General features: G+C 40.3%; 4 protein-coding genes across 5 annotated transcripts; 1 reads left to right on the forward strand and 3 right to left on the reverse strand.

Moving 5' to 3' along the window:
* Window positions 1-1,102: 1,102 nt before the first annotated feature.
* Window positions 1,103-7,183, reverse strand: wdr83os (WD repeat domain 83 opposite strand). The gene is made up of 4 exons (XM_015011617.2): window positions 7,023-7,183; window positions 5,303-5,408; window positions 4,203-4,300; window positions 1,103-1,357 (listed from the first exon to the last, which is right to left on the reverse strand). Exons 1-4 carry the CDS (start codon window positions 7,070-7,072, stop codon window positions 1,291-1,293), a joined length of 321 nt encoding a protein of 106 aa, XP_014867103.1. The 5' UTR covers window positions 7,073-7,183; the 3' UTR covers window positions 1,103-1,290.
* A 114-nt stretch (window positions 7,184-7,297) lies between these two features.
* wdr83 (WD repeat domain containing 83) lies at window positions 7,298-11,072 on the forward strand. Of its 2 annotated transcripts, none has more exons than XM_088009504.1 (10): window positions 7,298-7,450; window positions 7,687-7,801; window positions 8,321-8,441; window positions 8,686-8,791; window positions 8,906-8,954; window positions 9,244-9,370; window positions 9,476-9,543; window positions 9,642-9,750; window positions 10,319-10,433; window positions 10,554-11,072. In XM_088009504.1, exons 2-10 carry the CDS (start codon window positions 7,699-7,701, stop codon window positions 10,725-10,727), a joined length of 972 nt encoding a protein of 323 aa, XP_087865630.1. In that variant the 5' UTR covers window positions 7,298-7,450; window positions 7,687-7,698; the 3' UTR covers window positions 10,728-11,072. The 2 variants fall into 2 exon arrangements, with proteins under 2 accessions (XP_087865630.1, XP_014867100.2); XM_015011614.2 differs by having other exon boundaries at window positions 7,299-7,454.
* A 1,026-nt stretch (window positions 11,073-12,098) lies between these two features.
* LOC106932756 (persephin) lies at window positions 12,099-12,977 on the reverse strand. The gene is made up of 2 exons (XM_088009517.1): window positions 12,899-12,977; window positions 12,099-12,805 (listed from the first exon to the last, which is right to left on the reverse strand). The coding sequence occupies exons 1-2, from the start codon at window positions 12,975-12,977 to the stop codon at window positions 12,369-12,371; spliced, it is 516 nt and encodes a 171-aa protein (XP_087865643.1). The 3' UTR covers window positions 12,099-12,368.
* A 6,721-nt stretch (window positions 12,978-19,698) lies between these two features.
* Window positions 19,699-21,128, reverse strand: LOC106932754 (transcription factor IIIA-like). The gene has a single exon (XM_015011613.2). It carries the CDS (start codon window positions 21,041-21,043, stop codon window positions 19,967-19,969), a length of 1,077 nt encoding a protein of 358 aa, XP_014867099.1. The 5' UTR covers window positions 21,044-21,128; the 3' UTR covers window positions 19,699-19,966.
* Window positions 21,129-21,130: the final 2 nt, after the last annotated feature.

Raw genomic sequence — 21,130 nt, forward strand, 5'->3', positions numbered from 1 at the left:
AATTTGACATTTTAAAGTGTAGTTTTGCATGTAGAAGGCAGGGTTATTTATACCCCATGAGTTTTTTTTTTGTTCTGTGCTATCACCAACCTGTCGTACACTTCATGTATGGTTTCGGAAATTGAAGGTATGACTGGACAACCCTGCTTCACCGCTCTCCGACCGTGAAATTTTCCTCGAACCTTTTCAGTATCGCACTAAGATTGCAAGACGGTCAAAGACACAGGGACGTTAAATTACCCCGTCGATTAATATCTCGATTAATCGATGGGTGTAACTCCCCGAGATAAATCCTCACTGCAGAAGATTCAATATTCTTTCCTAGTTATCAACAAAAGGCACCACTAACTCAAAGAGTAGAAGGAAAAACAATCACCACAACGGGCAAAGGGTGTGAGGTTTGACGGCTTGAAAGACAAACGAGTCAGTTAGCAGTCGGAGTCAGGAGAAAATATAGTGGAGCTTGCTGAAACGTGGCAGAAAGCCATGCAACTGTGGTGCCCAGTCGGCAAGGCTGTGTTGGAGCCAGCCCTGGAGGGACGTGAGTTATATAGCATTAAATCAGTCTCACGTCCAGCTGACTTCCAGGTTCGTGTCTGTAATCAGCAGAGCTACTCATGCAGTTAATGCAGTCAGTGCCTTCAACAAATGAGAAACGAGAGAACGACAGACAAGACTTTTTTTAAGGTTTATGAGCATACATTTTATTGTGAGGGTCATTTAATTCAGAGGGTTTCAAGCGTTTTAGAACATTAACGGCTTTGTAAAATACTCTTCTATCCTGTCAGAACGGTTTATGCCAATTTTGATGTAACTGAAAAGAAATGTAGGTTTTAATTTATGTGATTCTGAGCAAATTAATATGGTAGAAGTAGAATAATCTATTGTTGCATTAACCCTTGTGTGTGCGAGGCCTGAGGAAAACAGAGGACTATGGCAAATGATACAAGTTTTACGTGTGTGGGGTCAGTTGGACCCCATTTCTACATACAAGGGTTAAAACGTGTATAGAAGAAAGTTTGTTTCTTAGCCATCCCAAAATCCCTCGTCACACTTTTTAGACACATACTGGACAGCGGCTTTTTGTAAATAACCAGACCGCTTTATTCAGAAAAGTATGCAAAAATTTTAATATTTCAAGATTTCATCAGCAACCAAAGAGTCATGTTTTAATCCTGTATGATTTTTTTTCTTCTTCTGTTGTTGCTAATAGACGTCTCCATTTATTTTTTGCAGGGATATGGAGGCAGTTGTGGCCAGCTTCTGCTTTCTTCTGTGATTGGCCCTTGGTTACCATGGTGGAGACATTGGCTGTGGGTTCTGGAGGTATGACATCACTACGGCTGAGATAGACAACCTAAGAAACACAAAACATTGGATGTTAAATGTGCAAGCTTGTTATAAAGTTCAACAGAAATTCAGAAACAATTATGTTTATCTAATCTACTTTAATACACAGATCAGGAATAACATTATGACCACTAGTCTTGTCTGCTAGCCCTTCATACAAACAAACAGGAACTAGTGCCCTTTTGAAAGAGCCCACTGCCAACTTTATCTTGATCAGCATATAAAAACTCTTCTTCAAAATTTGGTAAATAGTTTTTGTCTACACTTATTTTTAAACAGAAAACAAAATGCAGGAAATAACTGTTTCCTTGGAGCCTCTTATTATTGTTGTTTTATAAAGTTCTCAATATACATATCTGAGTGATTTTTATTGAAAAACTACTTTTTATATATAAAATGAAGATTAGGGATTATTAGAGATTATAAAGTCAGACATTCACAACATTCACAACAGTTCTAAAATCGCGTAGTGTGAACTGGGCTTAAGTGATGCATTCAGGCACTTTTCTTGCGTCAGTAAGACATTTCCTAGGTGCAAACTGGATGCAGTCCACATCGCAAAACAGGGTTTTTTTTGTCCTGTTATATATATTCCTTTCTCACCCTCCGCGGGTGGTCTCTCTCTTTCATCCTCTGAGCTCGGGTCCTCTACCAGAGGCCTGGGAGCTTGAGGGTTCTGCGCAGTATCTTGGCTGTGCCTAGAACTGCACATTTCTGGACTGAGATGTCTGATGTTGTTCCTGGGATCTGTTTGAGCCACTGCTCCAGTTTGGGGGTGACTGCCCCGAGGGCCCCGATGACCACAGGCACCACTGTGCCTGTGGTCAAAAAAAAAAAAAAATATATATATATATATATATATATATATATATATATATATATATATATATATATATATATATATATATATAGTACGGAGCCCCCCAGGGGACATGGGGAATTTTTTTTCTTTTGCGTTCCCTCGCAAAACTTTTGCGTTCCCTCGCAAAACTTTTGCATTCCCTCGCAAAAGGTTTTGCGTTCCCTCGCAATACTTTTGCGTTCCCTCGCAAAACTTTTGCGTTCCCTCGCAAAACTTTTGCGTTCCCTCGCAATAATCTACTGATCAGTTCATGCGGCATAATTGATATTATAAGCCTTTTTTACGGTGGAAGCCGTACTTTCTGCTTTAATACAAGCTTATAAGGTTTTCCCATGGACTATTGAGTTATTATCGTGGGGTAATAAGTCATCTGATTGTGTCTCTGTTGTGTTCGTGTCTGAATGGAGGGCTGCTTTCTGTGCCGTTCCATCTGAGCCTTAACAGACATAAACATGCAGTAAATAAATCGATTTTCAATCAGTTTTTTGCACCAAAGCGTTAATAATAATAAACACGTTTTATTATTATAAAACACAGCAAACTAATGGTGGTAGACGGCCGCACTGGATTAACTCGGGGAATCTCATCTGTCCGTGTATCAATCAACTCCTAACCTCTTCTTTGTTCTGTCACAATTATCGATTTTTTAAATTTTTATTATGCTCCAAACTTTGCGAGGACTGACCCACCCAGCTCACCCGCTGCCTCACACACCGAGCCAGCAGCGTCACCTTCCCATTCATACTTCATGACAGTCACTCCCACATCGACACGCCCACCACCAGGTGTCAAAGCCGCTGCTCCTGTCATATCAATAATTACTTATTTCATTCATATTGCTCTTATAGAGCCTCAGTGAAAACGTGTTTATTATTATTAACGCTTTGGTGCAAAAAACTGATTGAAAATCGATTTATTTACTGCATGTTTATGTCTGTTAAGGCTCAGATGGAACGGCACAGAAAGCAGCCCTCCATTCAGACACGGACACAACAGAGACACAATCAGATGACTTATTACCCCGCGATAATAACTCAATAGTCCATGGGAAAACCTTATAAGCTTGTATTAAAGCAGAAAGTACGGCTTCCACCGTAAAAAAGGCTTATAATATCAATTATGCCGCATGAACTGATCAGTAGATTATTGCGAGGGAACGCAAAAGTTTTGCGAGGGAACGCAAAACCTTTTGCGAGGGAACGCAAAAGTTTTGCGAGGGAACGCAAAAGAAAAAAAATTCCCCATGTCCCCTGGGGGGCTCCGTAATATATATATATATATTTTTTTTATATATATTTTTTTTTTTTTTTTTTTTTTTACAGATTTTTTACTTTGCAATGTCATAGGATATTCTAATCTTAAAATATCCTGTTATTCTAAATTTACATCTTTAATTATATAATTTTTTTTCTTGCACATTTACAACTGATAGAATAATGAATTTTTTTGTAAATAAATTTTTTTTTTAAATTTCCCCAAACAAATTTTCTAATTTACAATGCAAATACATCTTAAGTTTAACATCATAAATAAAAAAAAAATTCAAGATTTTTCTTATAAACATGTACAATTAATCTAGAATGTCTGTGTTTTTTGGCAGCAATGTACTCCCCCCATACCATATTGTATTTTTCATTGATCTATCTTGGCCATAACACCAAATTTCACCCTATTAACCTCGGTGACAGTCACCCTCCACAGCACGTTTACCCTGTTCAGGTCCTTTACCTTTGCTTAATGACACCTGAGATACTTTAATTATATCTTGGCTTTGGGCCAACGTCCCAAAACTGGCTCTGAACCAACTTTTACTCAAGTTCCTCGATTAGCAGTTTTCTGCTGAGCTAATCATTCTGCAGCACCAACTTTAAACTTATTATGGGCTCTTACGCCTAGCACAAGCTTAACAGTTTAAGATCTCAGTCTAATTGGCATAAGCACTGCATATATAAATCAATATAATACAGAAAAATAAAGTTGAAGCACTCACATAAAGCTGCTCATCATCTGTTTGGTGTCTTCTGAACTTCTGGAGTTTGCAAAGCTGATGAAGGAGCAGTAGACGGCGATCCAGGCACACCACTTCAGCTGAAACACACAAACGTTTTTTCATTTTAAAAGAAAATAAGAGCGTTTTTGTTGATTTTAAATCAGTTACAATAAACGACTTCACAAGGGAGTAAATCAAATTGGAATACATGCATTTGACTTTGAACTGACTGGACAGAAATGTCCATAAACAGGATAGTTCTGTTTGGTTCAATGGGCGAAATTTGTTGCAAATCCTATATGAATAAACTGAATTTAATCTCATTTATGAAAAAAAGAAAATATTACCGGAGATAAATAAGTTAATCAAACTAAATTTGCATCACTGAACTGTCCGCACCAGTTTACCACAGGCTGCGGGTAGCTAATGGTGTCCCTTGTGTTGAAGGTCAGCAGCTGCCCTTCATCCCTTTATTTAAAAGGTGAGTTTACCTTTAATCTTCTAAATGGAACAACTGGGATAGACCAAGGTCTACCCTTCATGTCTATCAGTGAAGGGTAGCAGGCTTCGAGCGGGCGCAGATCAACACCCACTGAGACTCGGAACAATAGAAACGGGAAATGCAACTGTGTAGCTGTGAATAAAGACGCAACGATAAACTCTATGATGGCCAGGAGAAAGCCAGTTTCCGGTCCACTGGCCCTGACCCATGACCATCTCCATCTGTTGGGAATTATAGAGAAATGCAGGCAGCCTTTTTGGACACTTTAGAGCTAAGATATAACTCTACTATCCTTAGAAAATGTGCAAAGATTGCTTTTAGAGTTACTAGGACACACTTTGTCTTTGTAAATAAGAATTTTACTCAAGATTTTTCAAAACAATGAGATTTCTCTCACAAACATCGGTGAAAGTTGACCTATGGCAAAAAAGCTGGGAAAGACTTTTCTTGGCTATTGTTGATTTTATTTTTTTAGAAAGTAATCTGGATCATTTTAAGTAGATTTCGGCTTCAGAGATCAGCCACAAAACTCTGATTGATGCAGATCTAACTGTGAAAATGTGCACAGTTATTTTTACTTTTTATTATTTTTTTTTACCTTAAGCATTAGCCCACACATGCTGAAGATCATGCCGAGCAGGTTCATGTAGTCAGGAGTGGGGTCCTCTAGTGTGGGGTTGGTCTCTGTGCTAGGGGGCTTGTATCTGCAACAACAAAACCGTTTATTAACCAAAATAAGAAGAAAATGAGACCGTAATAGACATAATAGACTTTTACCATGCCTTTGTAATACATCTGACCGTCTGGTGTGTCAGGAACAAATAATACAATTTTCACGTTTGCTTGACAATGGGCTCTTTGCACCTAAGGCGTTGACGTCACATCTCCAGGGGCTAATGCGGCTCACTTTTTTCCGCTTTCAGTTACCATGACTGGTAGAAAAGACTAAGTCGTATTTCAGATGCAAAAAAACAATACTATTAACATTGTTGTCTTCCTAATATAATGGGCTTTTAAGTTTTCGTTAATTTCCAAGCGATTCTGAATTAAGAAGATGGCTTGTAAATATCTGTCGCTACCAGCTAACGCCGCACAGCAAAGTTTGCAGCCTTCACTTCACTCCGGATCAGCCTAAAACTACCAGGGATACGGATGGTAAATAAAGGAGCCTCCCTGAGTTATTTCCATGGAATCACTTCTATATTCAGCCTGAAAGAGTTTATGGGAACGAGAGAGCAGACCAGAGCCAGACAGCCGAGCAACTGATCCGCCTGTACATACTGCTGTAAACACCGTCCTATCTGAGCTCTGAACAAGACACATGCAAAGGTAATAAAACGAAATAACACGGAGACATGAAGCAACACGGTCATATTTTTCTAAAAGCAGCAACTTTGAACCTGAACAGCTGAACCAGATCTCTGACACCAGAGCTGCGCTACTGTCAAGCTATCAGGCTTGTTGAGCTCGGAAGTAAAAAGCCCGAACCGGAACCTCCCCGTTAGTCTGTGACACTAACGACAATAAACACACATAATATACTTGAAAATAAGATAAATACATTGTCCGTTAGAATGTTTAGATACTTAAATAGCACATTTTACAAGAACAATGTCCGAGAATATTGCCTACTAGCATAAGCTAACGTTAATGTTAGCCACAAAGTTTAAGTAAAACTCACCTTCGTGTCAGTGAATGTATAACGAGGCGAACATCTTAAAACCTTTCTCCAGCTGACTGGTTGGGGCTTCGGATCAATGTACAAACCTTGGCCAAGCCCTGCAAGCACCTGATGTAAATGATATTTGTATTGGATCGGAAACAATCGAGCCGCTTTACCCCGAACGCGGAAGCTGAGGTGCAAAGAGCCCATTAAAAGGTATGTAACAATTTCTTACCACAAGCAGCTACACTGCCCTCTTGTGGATAGTCTTCTAACATATAAAAAATACAAATAAATGCTTAAACTGCTCCAAGAACTTCTTTAAAAAATACCGGAGAAGAGTTGGTACAACTAAAGGCAACTCAAACCAGTTAAATTTAAATTGTGACAAAGTTTAGGTACACACTGACAATAATATCTTGTGTAAATGCCACCTGGCTTTAAACTCCAATAGATAATTGGAGTTTAAAGCCAGGTATTATAACATTGTGCTGTTATAATAACTGTAGGCTTTATGGCTTCTAATCACCTAACTAGTACTAATCCCACAGTAAAGTCTTCACGAGTGACTGGGTTAGCACTAGCTAGCTGTTGTTGGTCAGCTAATTCATTCAGCTTGGCTTGCTTTTTTTAAATTAACAGACACAAAACTCACCTTAAAATCTTATTTTGTCTCCTCGGGTCCGTCATACTGTTAGTAGACATGTTTAGTTATAACTTTATCCTATATGGAAGTAACGGGAAGTATATTTAAAAGTCCGCTTAGCGACCCACAGCTGATTGCCTTCTCGGGTAGGGGAAAAGAGAACAGGGATTGTTTCCGGTTACTTTCAATATAAAAGCTTTTGACAGCTTATGGGAGAACGGAGGAAAACAGTTTTTGAACATTTATTTTGAAAGTGCTGTTGAACCCCAGCGTGTATTGCTTCCGCGTACTCTGCTCGTGCTAGTAATAGCGAGTGAAATAAGAAAAACTACTGTTGATGGTGTACAAAGCTGCGGATTAATTTACCTTTTTCAACTGCTTTAAGCAAATATAGAAAATGTCTTTTCCCGAAACACTACCTGGTTAAAAAATCTCCAGTAGGTAAGCTCAAAAAGTTACTTTTGACTTATGAAGTAAATGTATATCAATATTGTACCAGGTCATATTTTTCGCTACAAATTAAAAGAAACTTGCTCAGGACTTAAAGCTCCATCAACATTAATTTAGAAAAAAAAGGAACATTTATTCTTACGTAAAGTAAAATACTGAACATGTAATAAGCGCTTGAGGTATTTTGTGTTTAAGTGTTTGCCCGACATGCTTCACTTCACAGGTCCTGTAACTAATGGCGTTTCCTCAACCCAAACCTCAGCCTCCTCAGCTTCCTCAGCATCTTCTGAGGACCATTAACTGTCAACAAGGAGCTGTCAGAGCCGTTCGCTTCAATGGTACAGTCATAATCCTAGCTTTTTACAGTTGTTTTTAGACATTTGCTGCTTTTTTCACCTTCCTTTCGTAGCCTGCTCCTTTTGTATTACTAGTTTCAGAAGGTGTGGATGGAATCAATAAGCGGCAGAAATCACAATAAATCAGTTTTATGTCAGTCATACAAACCTGGATTAATACAACAGGCAGATTGGAATTAGCAAACGAGAGGAGTACAGATAGCATATTTCCCTCACATACTGTTTTAGATAATTTAGAAACAATATTATGGTGACGCAGGGCTAAATCGTGCGACCCAGAGACCCTTTAGTCCTCGACGGACTGTCACAGGTTTGAGTCCCACTTCCTCCCACCCCAAGTAACCTGCCTTCCTGTCTGAACACTGTCATATAAAAACCACTAGAACCGGAAAGACAATACTGTTTATATTTCAGAATTTAGACAGGAGCATAAGAAAACACAGCAGTGTATAACAAGATGCTCATGTCCCTCTTTCTCTTGTTCGCTGTACGTTCTGCCAGTGGATGGAAACTACCTGTTGTCTTGCGGCAGTGACAAATCCCTAAAGCTGTGGAGCGTTGGCCGAGGGACGCTGCTGAAGACCTACAGTGGTCATGGATATGAGGTTCTGGACGCCGATGGGTGAGGGAGTTTGCTTCGGTTTTCAGAAGTAATTATTTGTGCACAGGATGGGATTCAGAAAATATAAAGAGTGAATACCAAAAATGCGGGAAGTATTAAGACAAAGATGCAATAGGTGACGCTGTCTTTAATCATGATGATTTTAGGGCAAATTGTCCAATTCAACCAAAACATCCGACATTCAGCACACTCTCCCTATGCAGAAAATAACAGGTATGTTTCTTCTCGCCTCCTGTTTTGACAGTTCCTATGACAACAGTCAGCTTTGCTCCTGCAGCTCGGACAAAACTGTGATTCTGTGGGACGTTGCAACGGGTCAGGTCACACGCAAGCTCAGAGGACACGCTGGGGTGAGTTAAAATAACTTATTGTATTAAAAATGTAAACAGGACTGTAAATCCTACATGATCCTCCATATTTTGATCCATCATTGATACAATTTTTTTTTAATTCTCTCTTTGAAGAAAGTTAACTGTGTGCAGTTTAATGAGGAGGCAACGGTCATTTTATCTGGTGAGTCATCGATTGTGGAAAATGTCCACTATGTACTCTGGAATAAAGCTATTTTGTGCTACTGCTGGGTCACGAGTTGGAAGGTTTTACATTTCTGGTGTTTATTTTTCATTTATGCAATTGCATTTTTTTAAATGTAATTTTCTGCATATGTGAGTTCTCTTTTTTTTTTTTCTTTTTTTTTTTACTTTAATTTTATGTAGTGTTTCAGTACTCTTTTCATGTAGCTTTTATTTCTGATTTTTATGGGGAGTTTTTTTTGGTTTTTTTGTCCTTCCCCATCATCCAGGCTCCATAGACGGCACAGTGAGATGCTGGGACACGAAATCCAGAAGAAACGAGCCCATCCAGGTTCTAGATGAGGCTCGCGACAGCATAAGCAGCCTTAAAGTTTCACAACATGAGCTGCTCACTGGGTCAGCAGATCAGAAATGAATTACTACATTTATCACAAAGAAGCCATTCCCCTCCTAGAGTCCTGATGGCGTTCAGTGACAGAGTTTGCCGTTTCTTGCGTTTAGGTCGGTGGACGGCAGAGTGAGGCGTTACGACCTGAGGATGGGACAGCTTCACGTTGACCTCATCAGCAGTCAGCAACTTCATTTCAATGTTTTGGTGAAATTCTTTTTGAGCGGGGGAAATAAAAACCGAAAGTTGTTTATTACTGTGTATGTCTGTGTGTTCCAGGTCCCATTACGTGCGTGTGTTTCAGTCAGGACGGGCAGTGCACCCTGAGCTCCAGCTTGGACTCAAAAGTGAGACTTCTGGACAAGAGCACTGGGGAAATGTTGGGAGAGTGAGTGCTTATATATTTAAAATTTGTGGTCTCATCATATCTTAATATTTCCTATCAGAAAAAGCAAAACAAGAAAAAAAAATGCTATAAAACTGCTACGGTTAGTTTTCATTCATTTCCTCAGTCTTTTTTGGCGTTGCCTTTGAACTTTATGACTTGGGTCAAACATTTTTCTGCCACCTGTTGGGTTGGTGCAAGCATCCCGCTTTTTCCACCAAATGTAACTCTCAATATAAGTTCACATTTTACTGATAAGTTTTAAAATGTTAGATATATCAAGTTCACATTTTCTATCAGACTGGCTTCCAGAGTTAATATCCTAAAATATTAAAATATGAGTTCAACCTCTGTAATGCACAAAAAAATATCTATTTGTTTATCGTTTTTTTGTGTTAGAACAACACATTAAATATATTAGATGTAATTTGAACAGTTAAAAATAACCTAAGTCAATAAAACTTGTTTATTTTTACTTAAAAAAGAGGGTAGATTTAGCCGGTGTAAATTGTTTTAGGTAAATGATTTGCTTTGACACCAGTATTGTGTCTGGTGATGTGGACTCGTGTAGATACACTGGACACAAGATGAAGGGCTACAAGTTGGACTGCTGCCTGTCCAGTAAAGACACCCACGTGTTGAGCTGCTCAGAGGACGGACACGTCTACTGCTGGGATCTGGTGGAAGTAAGCGGGAAGCTAAACGGCTTCACTATCCTCTTGAATGTTTTCATTTTAAAAACTTTAATATGATCTTTTAAGATTGAAATCTGACCAAACGTGTCTTGTATCTGTCTGGAACCGCAGGGATCGTTGTCGTTAAAGCTGCCAGTGGGAAAAGCAGTCGTCCAGTCGCTGTCTTTCCACCCCACAGAGACCTGCCTCCTCACAGCCATGGAGGGCCGCGTTCAGGTGTGGGGGGCACAGCCAGAGGAGCCAGAGGAGCCTCAGGACGATACCCCGGTCAGTCAGAGTGGCTGAATGGACTTTAATTCCTCTGTTGGAGACGTAAAATATTGTAACATGAACTAAAGAAATTTCCTTATTTTCTGATATTCACCATCTGTAAGCGCAGGGCTTTTCGGCTGGAATTTGCTCTAAATTAAGAAAATATGGGATTTTTTCCTGTAGTAATCCTGTCAGACATGAAACATTTGAACCTTTGAAGTGTCATTAAAACAAAATACCAACATTTTTCTTTTATATAATCTGATAATGGTCTCTGTTTCATTGGTCAGTCAGAGATGTAAATATTAACCAAACAAGGAGCTGAGCTAGAACTGATAAAATACTTAATCAAAGGAAATAAATCACATATCACTCTTGTTTTTGGGGTTATTTGCTTTTATCCGGGTTTGCTTGACAGTGAAGGTGAAGTCGTCAAAACGGTAGAAACAAGACACTGGAAAAATGGAAAATATATTGTTTCACCTGTTTTGAATATAAATTTTTCATCAACCACAATATTTGATTAAAAAAGTTTAATGTTAATACAATAATGTAACAAACTGAATTGAAGATTTTCTATACCCGGACTGCCCCCCTATTTTTTTTAACTATGTATTTTTACTATATCTAACCTGATACACATTATCGTGATATACATGATAATAGAATAAAACCTTGCAGACTTCTTGACTCACTGTGGAGTTTGAAAAGAAAAACCCTGCATTTCTCTAAGTTGATAATAGTAGAGAAAATAATTTCAATAATTTTTTAATATTATAACTGAAAAGACTCTCCATATGCATGCAATTTTTTTCAAAGAGACTGAAACTCTGCAATGTCAACAGATTACTACAAAATGAAATGCAGATTTCAAGAATTATACCCACTAAACAAAAAGAAAATATTTAACCGATGTAACGTATTACATTATGTATATTTTAAAAATGCAGCTTATTTAACACATGTTGATGCAGTCAGCATCAGGATAGTGGATTTTGACCCAATACAAAAAAAATTGTATCTGTTAATGTCAGCTGAAAATGCTCAGAAAAAGCATTATTTGATGGAAAACACAACACACAGAGCATAAATGAAACCACATCATGTTTAATGCATTTTTACATTAACTGAAAAAAATGAAAAAAAGTCAATTTTAATTAAACGTGACTCCATTACAAAATAAATTAATCTGATCTACAAAAAAAACAAACAAACATTAAATAAATAAATATCTTTAGTTTTCACATATGTACACTTTATGTAGCTGAACAGTTTTGGAGCTTAATTCAGCATCGTTTGTAAATTGGGAAACATTTCTAAAGAGCTAAAAAAAAATTTCACGTTTTTTTTTTTTTATAATAAATAGATATTAGCTTATTTACAATTTTGTAATTCAAGTTAAAGCATTGGTTCCATTTTTTTTTTTACCTTAATTCAAAATAACAAACTCATAAAGCAACGCTTCCTGGAAATCTAAATCATATCCCTCCTGTCTTTTATGGATAAAACACAGAAATCTGAGTCAAACATTAGAATCTGCTTATGAAGGCTCTTTTCGGAGAAAAAAAAAAGAGTTATTTGTTTTCATTTTGGAGTAAGTCAAATCGTCCTCTCCGAATATCTTCAGCTCTCTCCCACCTGCCCCTTCCTTATTCCCCTCGATCCGGGCCATTTTTAATCTGCACAGCTGCAAGCGGCAGCGGAGAGTTTCTCCACCTTGTGCCAGCGGTGCGAGTTGTCGAGGAAGGCCATGTCCTCGTAGTGAGTGGGCCTGCAGCACGGCACGCTGTGCCACGGCTCTCCGGGGGCCGGCTGCGGGAGCCGCCCGCTGAGCAGCAGGTTGCTCAGTGTGAGGTCATAGTTGGAGCGGGCACGGGGGCAAGACCCCCCGCAGTACTTGAACAAGACCGTCTCGTCCGAGTCGTAGCCCAGCCCCAGATCCTGCACCTGCAGCAAGACGGAGCGGAGGCCGCACTGGGAGTCGGGAGCGGAGCGCCGCGTCCGGAACGGGACTGGCTCGTCTCCGGAGGCTTCCCTTTGGATTTCTTCTGTTGTTAAAAATTCGCTGCTTCTGTCCTCGTCTGAAGGCGACACGGGTTTCTGCTTTTGGCCTGGAAAAGACAAATTCATCGACCTTTTAACAGCACGCTTCCTAACTTATTTGTGCTATCCCTAAATCGATGGGTCACGACGTCCCTACTTACCAATCAGAGACCTCAGCCAGCGGCCTTCTACCTTGCCGACGCAGAACAGAATCACGAGAACTTTTAGAAAGGGTTTCATGGTCACGGTCTGGTCTTCGTCAAGTTCAATCCCTCGAAATGAACCAGAGACGTCTGCGTGCGTCCGTCTAGAAGTGATGCCTTAGATGAAGACGAGTCACGAACTCCAATATATATCCCTCCGGGATGAAGAAGAGGGGGGGATGAGACGAGGAGGTGTAGGGGGGAGACCAGACACTAACCCGTTACTTGCCAGTCAACTCTTTCTCGCTCACCTGAGACTGACAGGGAGCGAAAAGAGGGGCAGGCGGGCGCTTGACCCAGAATTTGTCCTGTTGGGATTTTATGCGTTGGTGTAAATCACAAAGTGTTTCCCCCACAGGTGTTTTTCCAAAGAAAGCCGGCCACTAACGGTATGGGTTCCCAAAAGGTTGATGGTTTTATTATTTAATTATTTTTTTTTTTTAGAAGACATTTTGGACAGTTAAGTTACAAGAAATATGACCGATGAACGAATCAGTTCAAAGCCAGACAGATACGCTCATGAATTAAATATCTTTGAGACAAAAATGCAAAAAATTACGAGTATAGGAAACGTGAAAACAAAAACACGTTTGCTAAAAGCCCCGCTGAGTTATTGTGGAATTACCTGTGGTAAAGTCTGCTTTTTGTCTCTAATCCCAGTCTACATGCTAAATCCAGAGGTCAGAAGAAAGGACATCAAAAGGTCGAGCAACAAAAAAAGAAAGAAAGAAGAAGAAGAATCAGAGTTTTATCATTAGAACACGGCCTGGTGCAGGAGGAATTCCTCAATGGGTGACTCCTCTTGAGCTGGTCCATAAATTGAGGGATTTCACTAGTAATGTGTGGCTGACATGTAGAATATGCATTATGCAACGATTACAGGGCCCAAACGGGCAGCGAGTGGAATTCAGAGATTGAAAGAAAAATGCACATCGGAGCTCTGACTGAAAAACGAAGGCGCAGGGGAAACACCTCAGCTCCTTATTTGGCAAACCAAATGATTCAAAATCAGGAGCCGATGTCCCTGTTACTTCACCTAACGGTCAGAGTAGCTGCAAGACACACAAGAGTTTCCAGTTAGGCTGAACATGCCTTGCTTCCCTCAGTAAATGTTCAGAACAACACTGCACATCTACGGCCTGTTAGAGGGGAAAGCAGGAGAAGAGCTGCTTTCTCTGAAAGAAAAAAAAAAGGCAACTTGGCTTAGTCGGATCTGAACGCAGTACAAGACGTTTGAAGCAACGTCCCTCAGACGGAGGAAACCTGAAATAAAGACGATTTAGTCACAGCATCACATTTCTGTGAAAACCATGCACATATTGACACAACCCCACACAAACAGCAAAATGTGGAATGGATAGAATCAAAAAATAAAACCGAGTTTATTTTAAAAAATAATGGTAAAATACAAAATTTATTACAGTGCAGGGACTGTATTCAATGTTGTATTTTTAAGCGCATAATTCCTGGCTTCTGTTAGAATTTTTTAGACAAACGCAGCATGTCCAATAAAGCTCTTACCATATTTATGACTTTTAAACAGGCTCATCAATTACAACTCCGCTGATGTGATTTACTAAGAAACTATCCCTAAATCCTAAAATAGAACTAGCTACCAAAATTTACGGCGAGGAATTTTAGTACTTCTTTTCAGGATGATAGTTTTGAGCTTGCACATGATAAATGAGTTGATGAAAATGGAACAGGTGTGCAAACAAGTAGAAGATCACTCAAACTCTACAATAAAAGTTACTCTTTAGTTTCTTCTCACCTCATCCAAAGTCACACATTAGCTCAAGTAGACAATATATCCAAAAGTAGGAACTGGATCTGAGTTTTGGAGGTGAACTTTTGATATTTGGAACATTATACTCCGTATCAAAATGCTGCTAAGACCAGGTGAAAAATGGTCTCAACATCGGCCACATTGTTTTTAAGAAGCTGCAATCGGAAGCCAGCTTCAGCGGCCGCTTCGTCCATGACGGTCAGCACCTGTGTCCATGAGAGCCGCTAACTGAAAACACACATTCTGTCTGAGCATCCTCACGAAAAATAATAAAGTCAGGAGTAACAGCATTGTTTTCTAATAAAGTTGCTGAGCTTCAGATGGCCGTAGGTCGCCATCTTTGTTGAGGCCAGTAGAGTGTAATGCTAACCAATAAATACGTAGAAGTTGGGGGGGGGGGGTGGAGCAAGTTATTGCAAGCAACCAACTGAAATAGGCTGTTCATCAGCTGGTCAAAAGAGCATTTAAAACCCAGATCTTTGCAAAAATTTGTAGTTAGAGTCATTTTCTGTAATGTTTCCATATGGTGATGAGCTCCGATGGCAAAGTCAAAAAAAGCTTTCTCTCTTTGAGTGTCGTTCAAAGAGACGGCCATTTTAAACTAAAAGATTCTGATTGTTAGGGAACAAAAATGTCAAACGTTGTCCACAAAAATCCATCAATTCATGAGACATTAATCTTGTCACTGGTGCCAGCTGCAGCCCCATAACCATCTGTGATAGAAGAATTTTAAGAACAGAAAACATCTTCAAAAGGTCTCGTGTCCTTCAATGGCACAAAATTGCCCAGTCAGAGTTTGAACGAGAGTGTCCAAACGTGGGACATTGAAAGATGGAAGAAAGTTATACGATTTATAAACAAATGCAATCTTGATGGTCTTGATGTCTTACAATGTCACCAGCATGACAAGGAGATCACACTTCCACTACATGGCAGAGTGGAGGAGGCGCCACCCTGATCTAGGGGACTTTTTCCTGCAATGAGACAGTGGGGCTTCAAGTTGTGTTGTTAGGCAAAGCCCGTCTGACAAAGGATTTCTTCCGTAGAAATAACATCACTCTTTTGTTCCCCTCATCTAAATCCATTTGAGAACATTTGGAGTTGGATGGCAAGAGAAGTTTACAAAAATGGACACCTGTTCCAGACAGTGGACGCCTGTTCCAGACAGTGGACGCCCTCCATGAAGCCATTTTCACCAATCAGATCAACATTCACAGTGGTAGAATAATAAGACCTAGCTGGAGCTGTTTGAATTGTCTGGTACTAAAAGTAGTTTGGATGATGTTTGACAGAGTGGGACTATCTTAGAATAGTTTGTAATAATAAATCAAAGCGAAAAGAGATCATATGTGGGGATACCTCAGGGTTCTATTATTGAGTTACTTTTATTTAATATCAGTGTGATTCTTGTAGCTCAGGTTATTGAGTACAACATTTTCTATCATTCCCATGCCATTGGCATACAATACTTAGCAAATCAAAATTACTTTGGTAATTCTAACTGATCTAAAAAAAAGAGAGAAGTTTGGCTTAAACTTCCATCCATTTTCTTTACACCCTTGTCCTGCGGTGGGGTCAGGAGGGGTGCTGGTGCCTATCTCCAGCTATCATTCTGGGTGAGAGGCAGGGTACACACTGGACAGGTCACCAGTCTGTTGCAGGGCAACACAGACAAACAACCATGCATACACACACTCACACCTAGGGGAAATTTGGAGAGGCCAATTAACCTGATAGTCATGTTTTTGGACTGCAGGAGGAAACCAGAGTACCCAGAGAAAACCCATGCATGCACAGGGAGAACATGCAAACTCCATGCAGAAAGACTGGGGCTTGAACCCAGAACCTTCTTGCTGCAATGCAACAGCTCTACCAACTGCACCACTGCCCTGGCTTAAACTTCAGACAGTAAAAAAAAAAAAAGATGTAGGTGTTTTTTTATTTGGTGTACACTTCTGGTTTCAGCTCTTCAGAGTTGATCAATTAATATGCGATCTGGAAACGTATATTAAACTTACATTAAACAAATGTAGTCGGTGCAGTTGTGAGCAATTGTTGCTGCTTTTTCTTTCACTAAAAATGGAAAATAAAGACAAAGTGGCAGAGGACCAGACATATTCACATTCCCAGGGATACAGAAGAATTAAGGCAGAGTGACAGATAAGAAGACAAAGGGAAGCCAGAGGAGGTGATAGGAGAAATACAGTGGAGATAAAGAAATCCCTCAGGATTATAGTCTGAGGGACTGGTCTGGAATTCAGCATAGTCAGAAAAGAGGAATGGGAAGAATGTAGCAAGACTTTCCGGAACTGTCAGAAAGAGAGAAAAGGCTGAAATAGTTGACAGCATTTTGCAGGTTATCAATTACCGGCATACTGTCGGCACATCAGCATACGTTAGAGGTGTTATGCACTTACAGTAGCATGAGAACAAAGGATAAATAAAACAACAAAAAAATCTTGTTCTCTTTTCACATATATTCATATACATACAAAGACTGACCTCTCAACTTTTATTTACATAAGGCATCAGCGTTGTCAAAGACGAAAGTTATGAAAATCAGATTTATTTGCAGATGTTTTAGGGGAATATTCTTATACTTTGCATCGACTGGCGAAGTAGAGTTCAAGCATTTTCAAATAATTTAATTATTTTATCTCATGTTTTGAAGCTCTAACTGATTCAGTATCATTAAATGCTAACATACACACAGAAACTCCCCCACAAGTTGTCCCAGATGTTTAACCCATTTTAGCACCAACTTCATAACATGGAAAACATGCAAAAAGAATATTAAGCATGTAAAAAATGTGAATGTATGTTGCTGATGTGTCACTTTCTTAAGACAAATCCTCTGCTTTAATAAACAGTTTTTGCTTAATTTCTCTACTTCACAGACTTAGAAAATATTTATATATTTTTTTCTCATTGACAATTTATGTTATATGAAACTGTATTCATTGTCATATGTTCAATGTATGTGTAACTGTAATTTAATGCTAAGTATTTAGATAAATATGTGCACTGCAGGGTATTTTTTTAAACCCATTGTGGTCAATTTGTGATTTGCTTCATCAAAACCAAACCTTACCATCTTTGTGCTTAGAGTTGAAAGAAAATGGATATAAATGATAATAATGAATAATAAAGAATAAACTTAGCATGTTATGTCAAACCAAATATGTTAGAGAATCAAAAATAAGTATGAAACACTCAATATCTAAAAACTACCACTGGTTTGTCAGTTTTACTGTAAGGGGTTACTTTGTGACTGGTGTTTGTGAGAAACGTCTATATCTGATGCGCCTACTCTACAGCGGCCATGTTGAAAAGGTATGCCAGCATTTGGCATGGAGGATGACACAACACCAATTAAAAGGGGTGTGCTGTACATTCCTGACTTGAGCTGGTCGGACAGTCAGCCCATATAGGGGCCGTCTGAGCCGAAAGGGGGCAGGAATGTGGGGAAGCAGTATTTCCAGTAAGTGGAAATATTCGTGGAGGACTTAGCCTTGGAATCTCAAACTTGCACGGAGTGACTCCTGTTTACGCTGTAAATCAGCTGGTCAGAGCCGAGACGCTCCACCGTTTGTCACGAAGGCACAAGAGGAGGAATGTGCAGGTTTGTGCTCCAGCTTTTGCCGTGGATCGGGTGATAGTTCAGGGATAGGATCGGGTGATAGTTCAGGGATAAGATCGCACCCCGGTTGAAGAGAGCGCCGCCAGATGGAGGTCACGGAGTAGAGTCACGTTGGCTGTAGATGTCTACTGCTGGCGTAATGATCTCCGATATTCTAGATGAGAGTTTCACTGCACTAAAGTTGGAGGAGTTATATTTATCCACATCTCTTGTTGCTTTTCTGTCATTGTGGGTTTTCATTCTAGGAATAGCTAAAAAATAGAAGTGCGGCAAAAGCAAAGGAGACGGATTAGCAGCTCTTGGCAACAACTGATGTCATCATCCAGGTCATACTATGGTGGAATATCGTCTCCACTGCCTGGAAATTGAGCTGTTAGCATGTGTCATGTAAAAACTGTCTCACTGCAACAGTCTTCAGTCAGAGGCCTACTCAGATATGTGGCAAGACTGACTGCTACCGTAAATCAATCCTGTCTCACAGAGATAGCTCGATTAGTGAATTAGCTATTAGCAGCTCATTTTGCTTCCAGGATGGAGTGAAGATCCGAATGCCAGAAACAACCCCATATACCTTGAAACTACAAATTCAGCTGGTGTTTATCCTGTTCTTTCTTATTTCTATAAATACAATTACATATTAGTATAAATATTTTACATTACTCTGGTGGCAAAAACAAAAATAGTTGCCTTTTGGTTTTAGATAAATGCAGTTCAATACGCTATTCTTTTTTGAGTCATTGTGTAACTATATTAACATTTCAACTAAAGGTTGTCACACTGTAAGAATCTCCAGTCAGCTCAATGTCAACAGAAAAAGAATTTGGTTTAAAAACACTTAAATAGTAAATGATCATAAGAATCAGAAGAGATGCAGTATAATACTCCCCAACAAAGAATGAAATACATAAATTTTTCAGCTCCATAGCATTTTTAGATTAGCATCTAATGGAGATCATGCCTGCTGCAAGCCTGATTTATACCTTTAGAAATGGCTAACGTTTACTGCATCACCTTAGCTGTTATTAGAGTTACTAAGGCAGCAAAAACATTGTTTATAATATATTCTGCAACCATTATGTATTTAAATATACATATATAAAGTCTCATTATAAAGAGTAAAAGCAAAACCGTTTAAGTTTTGTTTCTTCACTAGAGTGGAGATTCTTGCACATTTTTGCTGATTTTCAAGATCAGCTTGTTGGCTAGAATAATCAGAATATATACATTTGATGTATTTATGAGAATGCAAAACAAAAGGAAAAAAAAGTGGCTCTCACTACCAAAAGGTAAGCTTACATAAAGAACCTGAAGAAAGAAACATACAAGCCAGAATTTAATCAACTGCTTTTAATTCTTTTCAGAGAGAGAAAGGATACGGCAGTAGAAATACATTTGTATCCCACAGTAGCAGACGGAAGAAGGTCCAGCCTCATTTTCCTCTGAACACCAGGTGGATACAGAGAGCATGCAGCGTATGAGATATTAAACTGTGTCAAATCTTTCATATCTTCTCTCAATGACAGTGCATGAACTTAAACCAAACTCTCCTGGTAGGCGCCTTCTGTTCTTACAGTGCTGACATAAATACTGTCACTGAACCCTACACTGATAAAGGAGGGTTCAGTACGTTTGTGAGTCCATGAGTGTCCACGGTAGGCTCACACAACAAAGACGTGTCCTGCAAGAGGGACACCAACACAACGGAACCGGGCTGCTCTGTTTTGTCTGGGCAGAGCCCACGCTGCGGGTCAGGCTGTTTTTCACACACCACCCTCTTCGCTTCTCCGTAGCCGCTCAGTCTGGAAGCGATAGACCTCTTTGGTCTGCTCTTCTTCAGCTTCCTGCCCTCCGGGTCGTGGACCACACTGTGACGCTGGAGGCTTTGCTTCATGGTGAAAGCCCTCCCGCAGCCGTCATGAGTGCAGACGAAGGGGCGCAGGTTCTCGTGGAAGGAGCCGACGTGGCTCTGCAGGTTGAACATGGTGGTGTAGGAGCGGTCACAGCCCTCCTTGGGGCACTTGTAGACCACCCGGGTGTCGGCGTGGACGCGCTGGTGCTGCTGGAGGAACCAGGAGTCCCTGAACACCTTGCTGCAGTGTTCGCACGTCAGAACAACCCGGTGCTGCTCCTTCCTGTGCTTCAGTAAGTCCGTCCAGGTTTTCCCTGTGAACGGACAGCCCTCCTCCGCGCAGGGGTAACCTCTGTGGACCTTCTCGTGCCGCTTCAGCTTGCTGGGGTTGGAGAATCGCATCTGGCAGCCCCCGTGGGCGCACTGGTAGGGTGGCAGCTGCGTGTGCTGCTCACACATATGGGCCCTCAGCTGCTTGTTCTTCTTGAACTCCTGGCCGCAGCCCTGGACCGTGCAGCCGTATTTCTTCTGCTCGTGAGCGTGCGCGCGGCTCACGTGTCTGCTCCGGTTGGTGGTCGTGGTGAAAGCCTCCGCGCAGCCCTCCACGGAGCAGCGGAAGGGCTTCTCCCCGCTGTGGATGAGTTCATGCCGGGCTTGGTGGTAAGGCGTGCAGAAGGACTTTCCGCAGCCCTCGTGTTGACACGAGTGTGGCCGAAGTCCGGTGTGTTTACACAAGTGGGCGTCCAGTTTCCATTGTCTGTTGTAAGCAGCCGAGCAGTCCGGAAAAGAGCAGAAGAAGCGCTTGTGCGGCTCTGTTTTGGTTTCCATTTTCAAGTAATAGAAGACGCCGGGGCTAGATACACGTTCCACTGTCGGACGGCGATATTTCCGGCTAAATTTGACGTAACTTCCGAC

Source organism: Poecilia mexicana, unplaced genomic scaffold (assembly GCF_051168715.1).
Source record: "Poecilia mexicana isolate PSO_F unplaced genomic scaffold, ASM5116871v1 scaffold_2, whole genome shotgun sequence".
NCBI lineage: Eukaryota > Metazoa > Chordata > Actinopteri > Cyprinodontiformes > Poeciliidae > Poecilia > Poecilia mexicana.

Excerpts from the sequence above, each read along its gene's own strand:
- wdr83os (XM_015011617.2), bottom strand. The coding sequence starts at position 7,072 with ATGTCTACTAACAGTATGACGGACCCGAGGAGACAAAATAAGATTTTA. Across the intron at positions 4,301-5,302 it reads TGTGTGGGCTAATGCTTAAG|CTGAAGTGGTGTGCCTGGAT; the intron begins GTAAAAAAAAAT and ends TGTGTGTTTCAG. Across the intron at positions 1,358-4,202 it reads CAGATGATGAGCAGCTTTAT|GTTGTCTATCTCAGCCGTAG; the intron begins GTGAGTGCTTCA and ends TGTGTTTCTTAG.
- wdr83 (XM_088009504.1), top strand. The coding sequence starts at position 7,699 with ATGGCGTTTCCTCAACCCAAACCTCAGCCTCCTCAGCTTCCTCAGCAT. Across the intron at positions 8,442-8,685 it reads GAGGTTCTGGACGCCGATGG|TTCCTATGACAACAGTCAGC; the intron begins GTGAGGGAGTTT and ends CTGTTTTGACAG. Across the intron at positions 8,955-9,243 it reads GGCAACGGTCATTTTATCTG|GCTCCATAGACGGCACAGTG; the intron begins GTGAGTCATCGA and ends CCCATCATCCAG.
- LOC106932756 (XM_088009517.1), bottom strand. The coding sequence starts at position 12,977 with ATGAAACCCTTTCTAAAAGTTCTCGTGATTCTGTTCTGCGTCGGCAAG. Across the intron at positions 12,806-12,898 it reads CTGGCTGAGGTCTCTGATTG|GCCAAAAGCAGAAACCCGTG; the intron begins GTAAGTAGGGAC and ends TGTCTTTTCCAG.
- LOC106932754 (XM_015011613.2), bottom strand. The coding sequence starts at position 21,043 with ATGGAAACCAAAACAGAGCCGCACAAGCGCTTCTTCTGCTCTTTTCCG.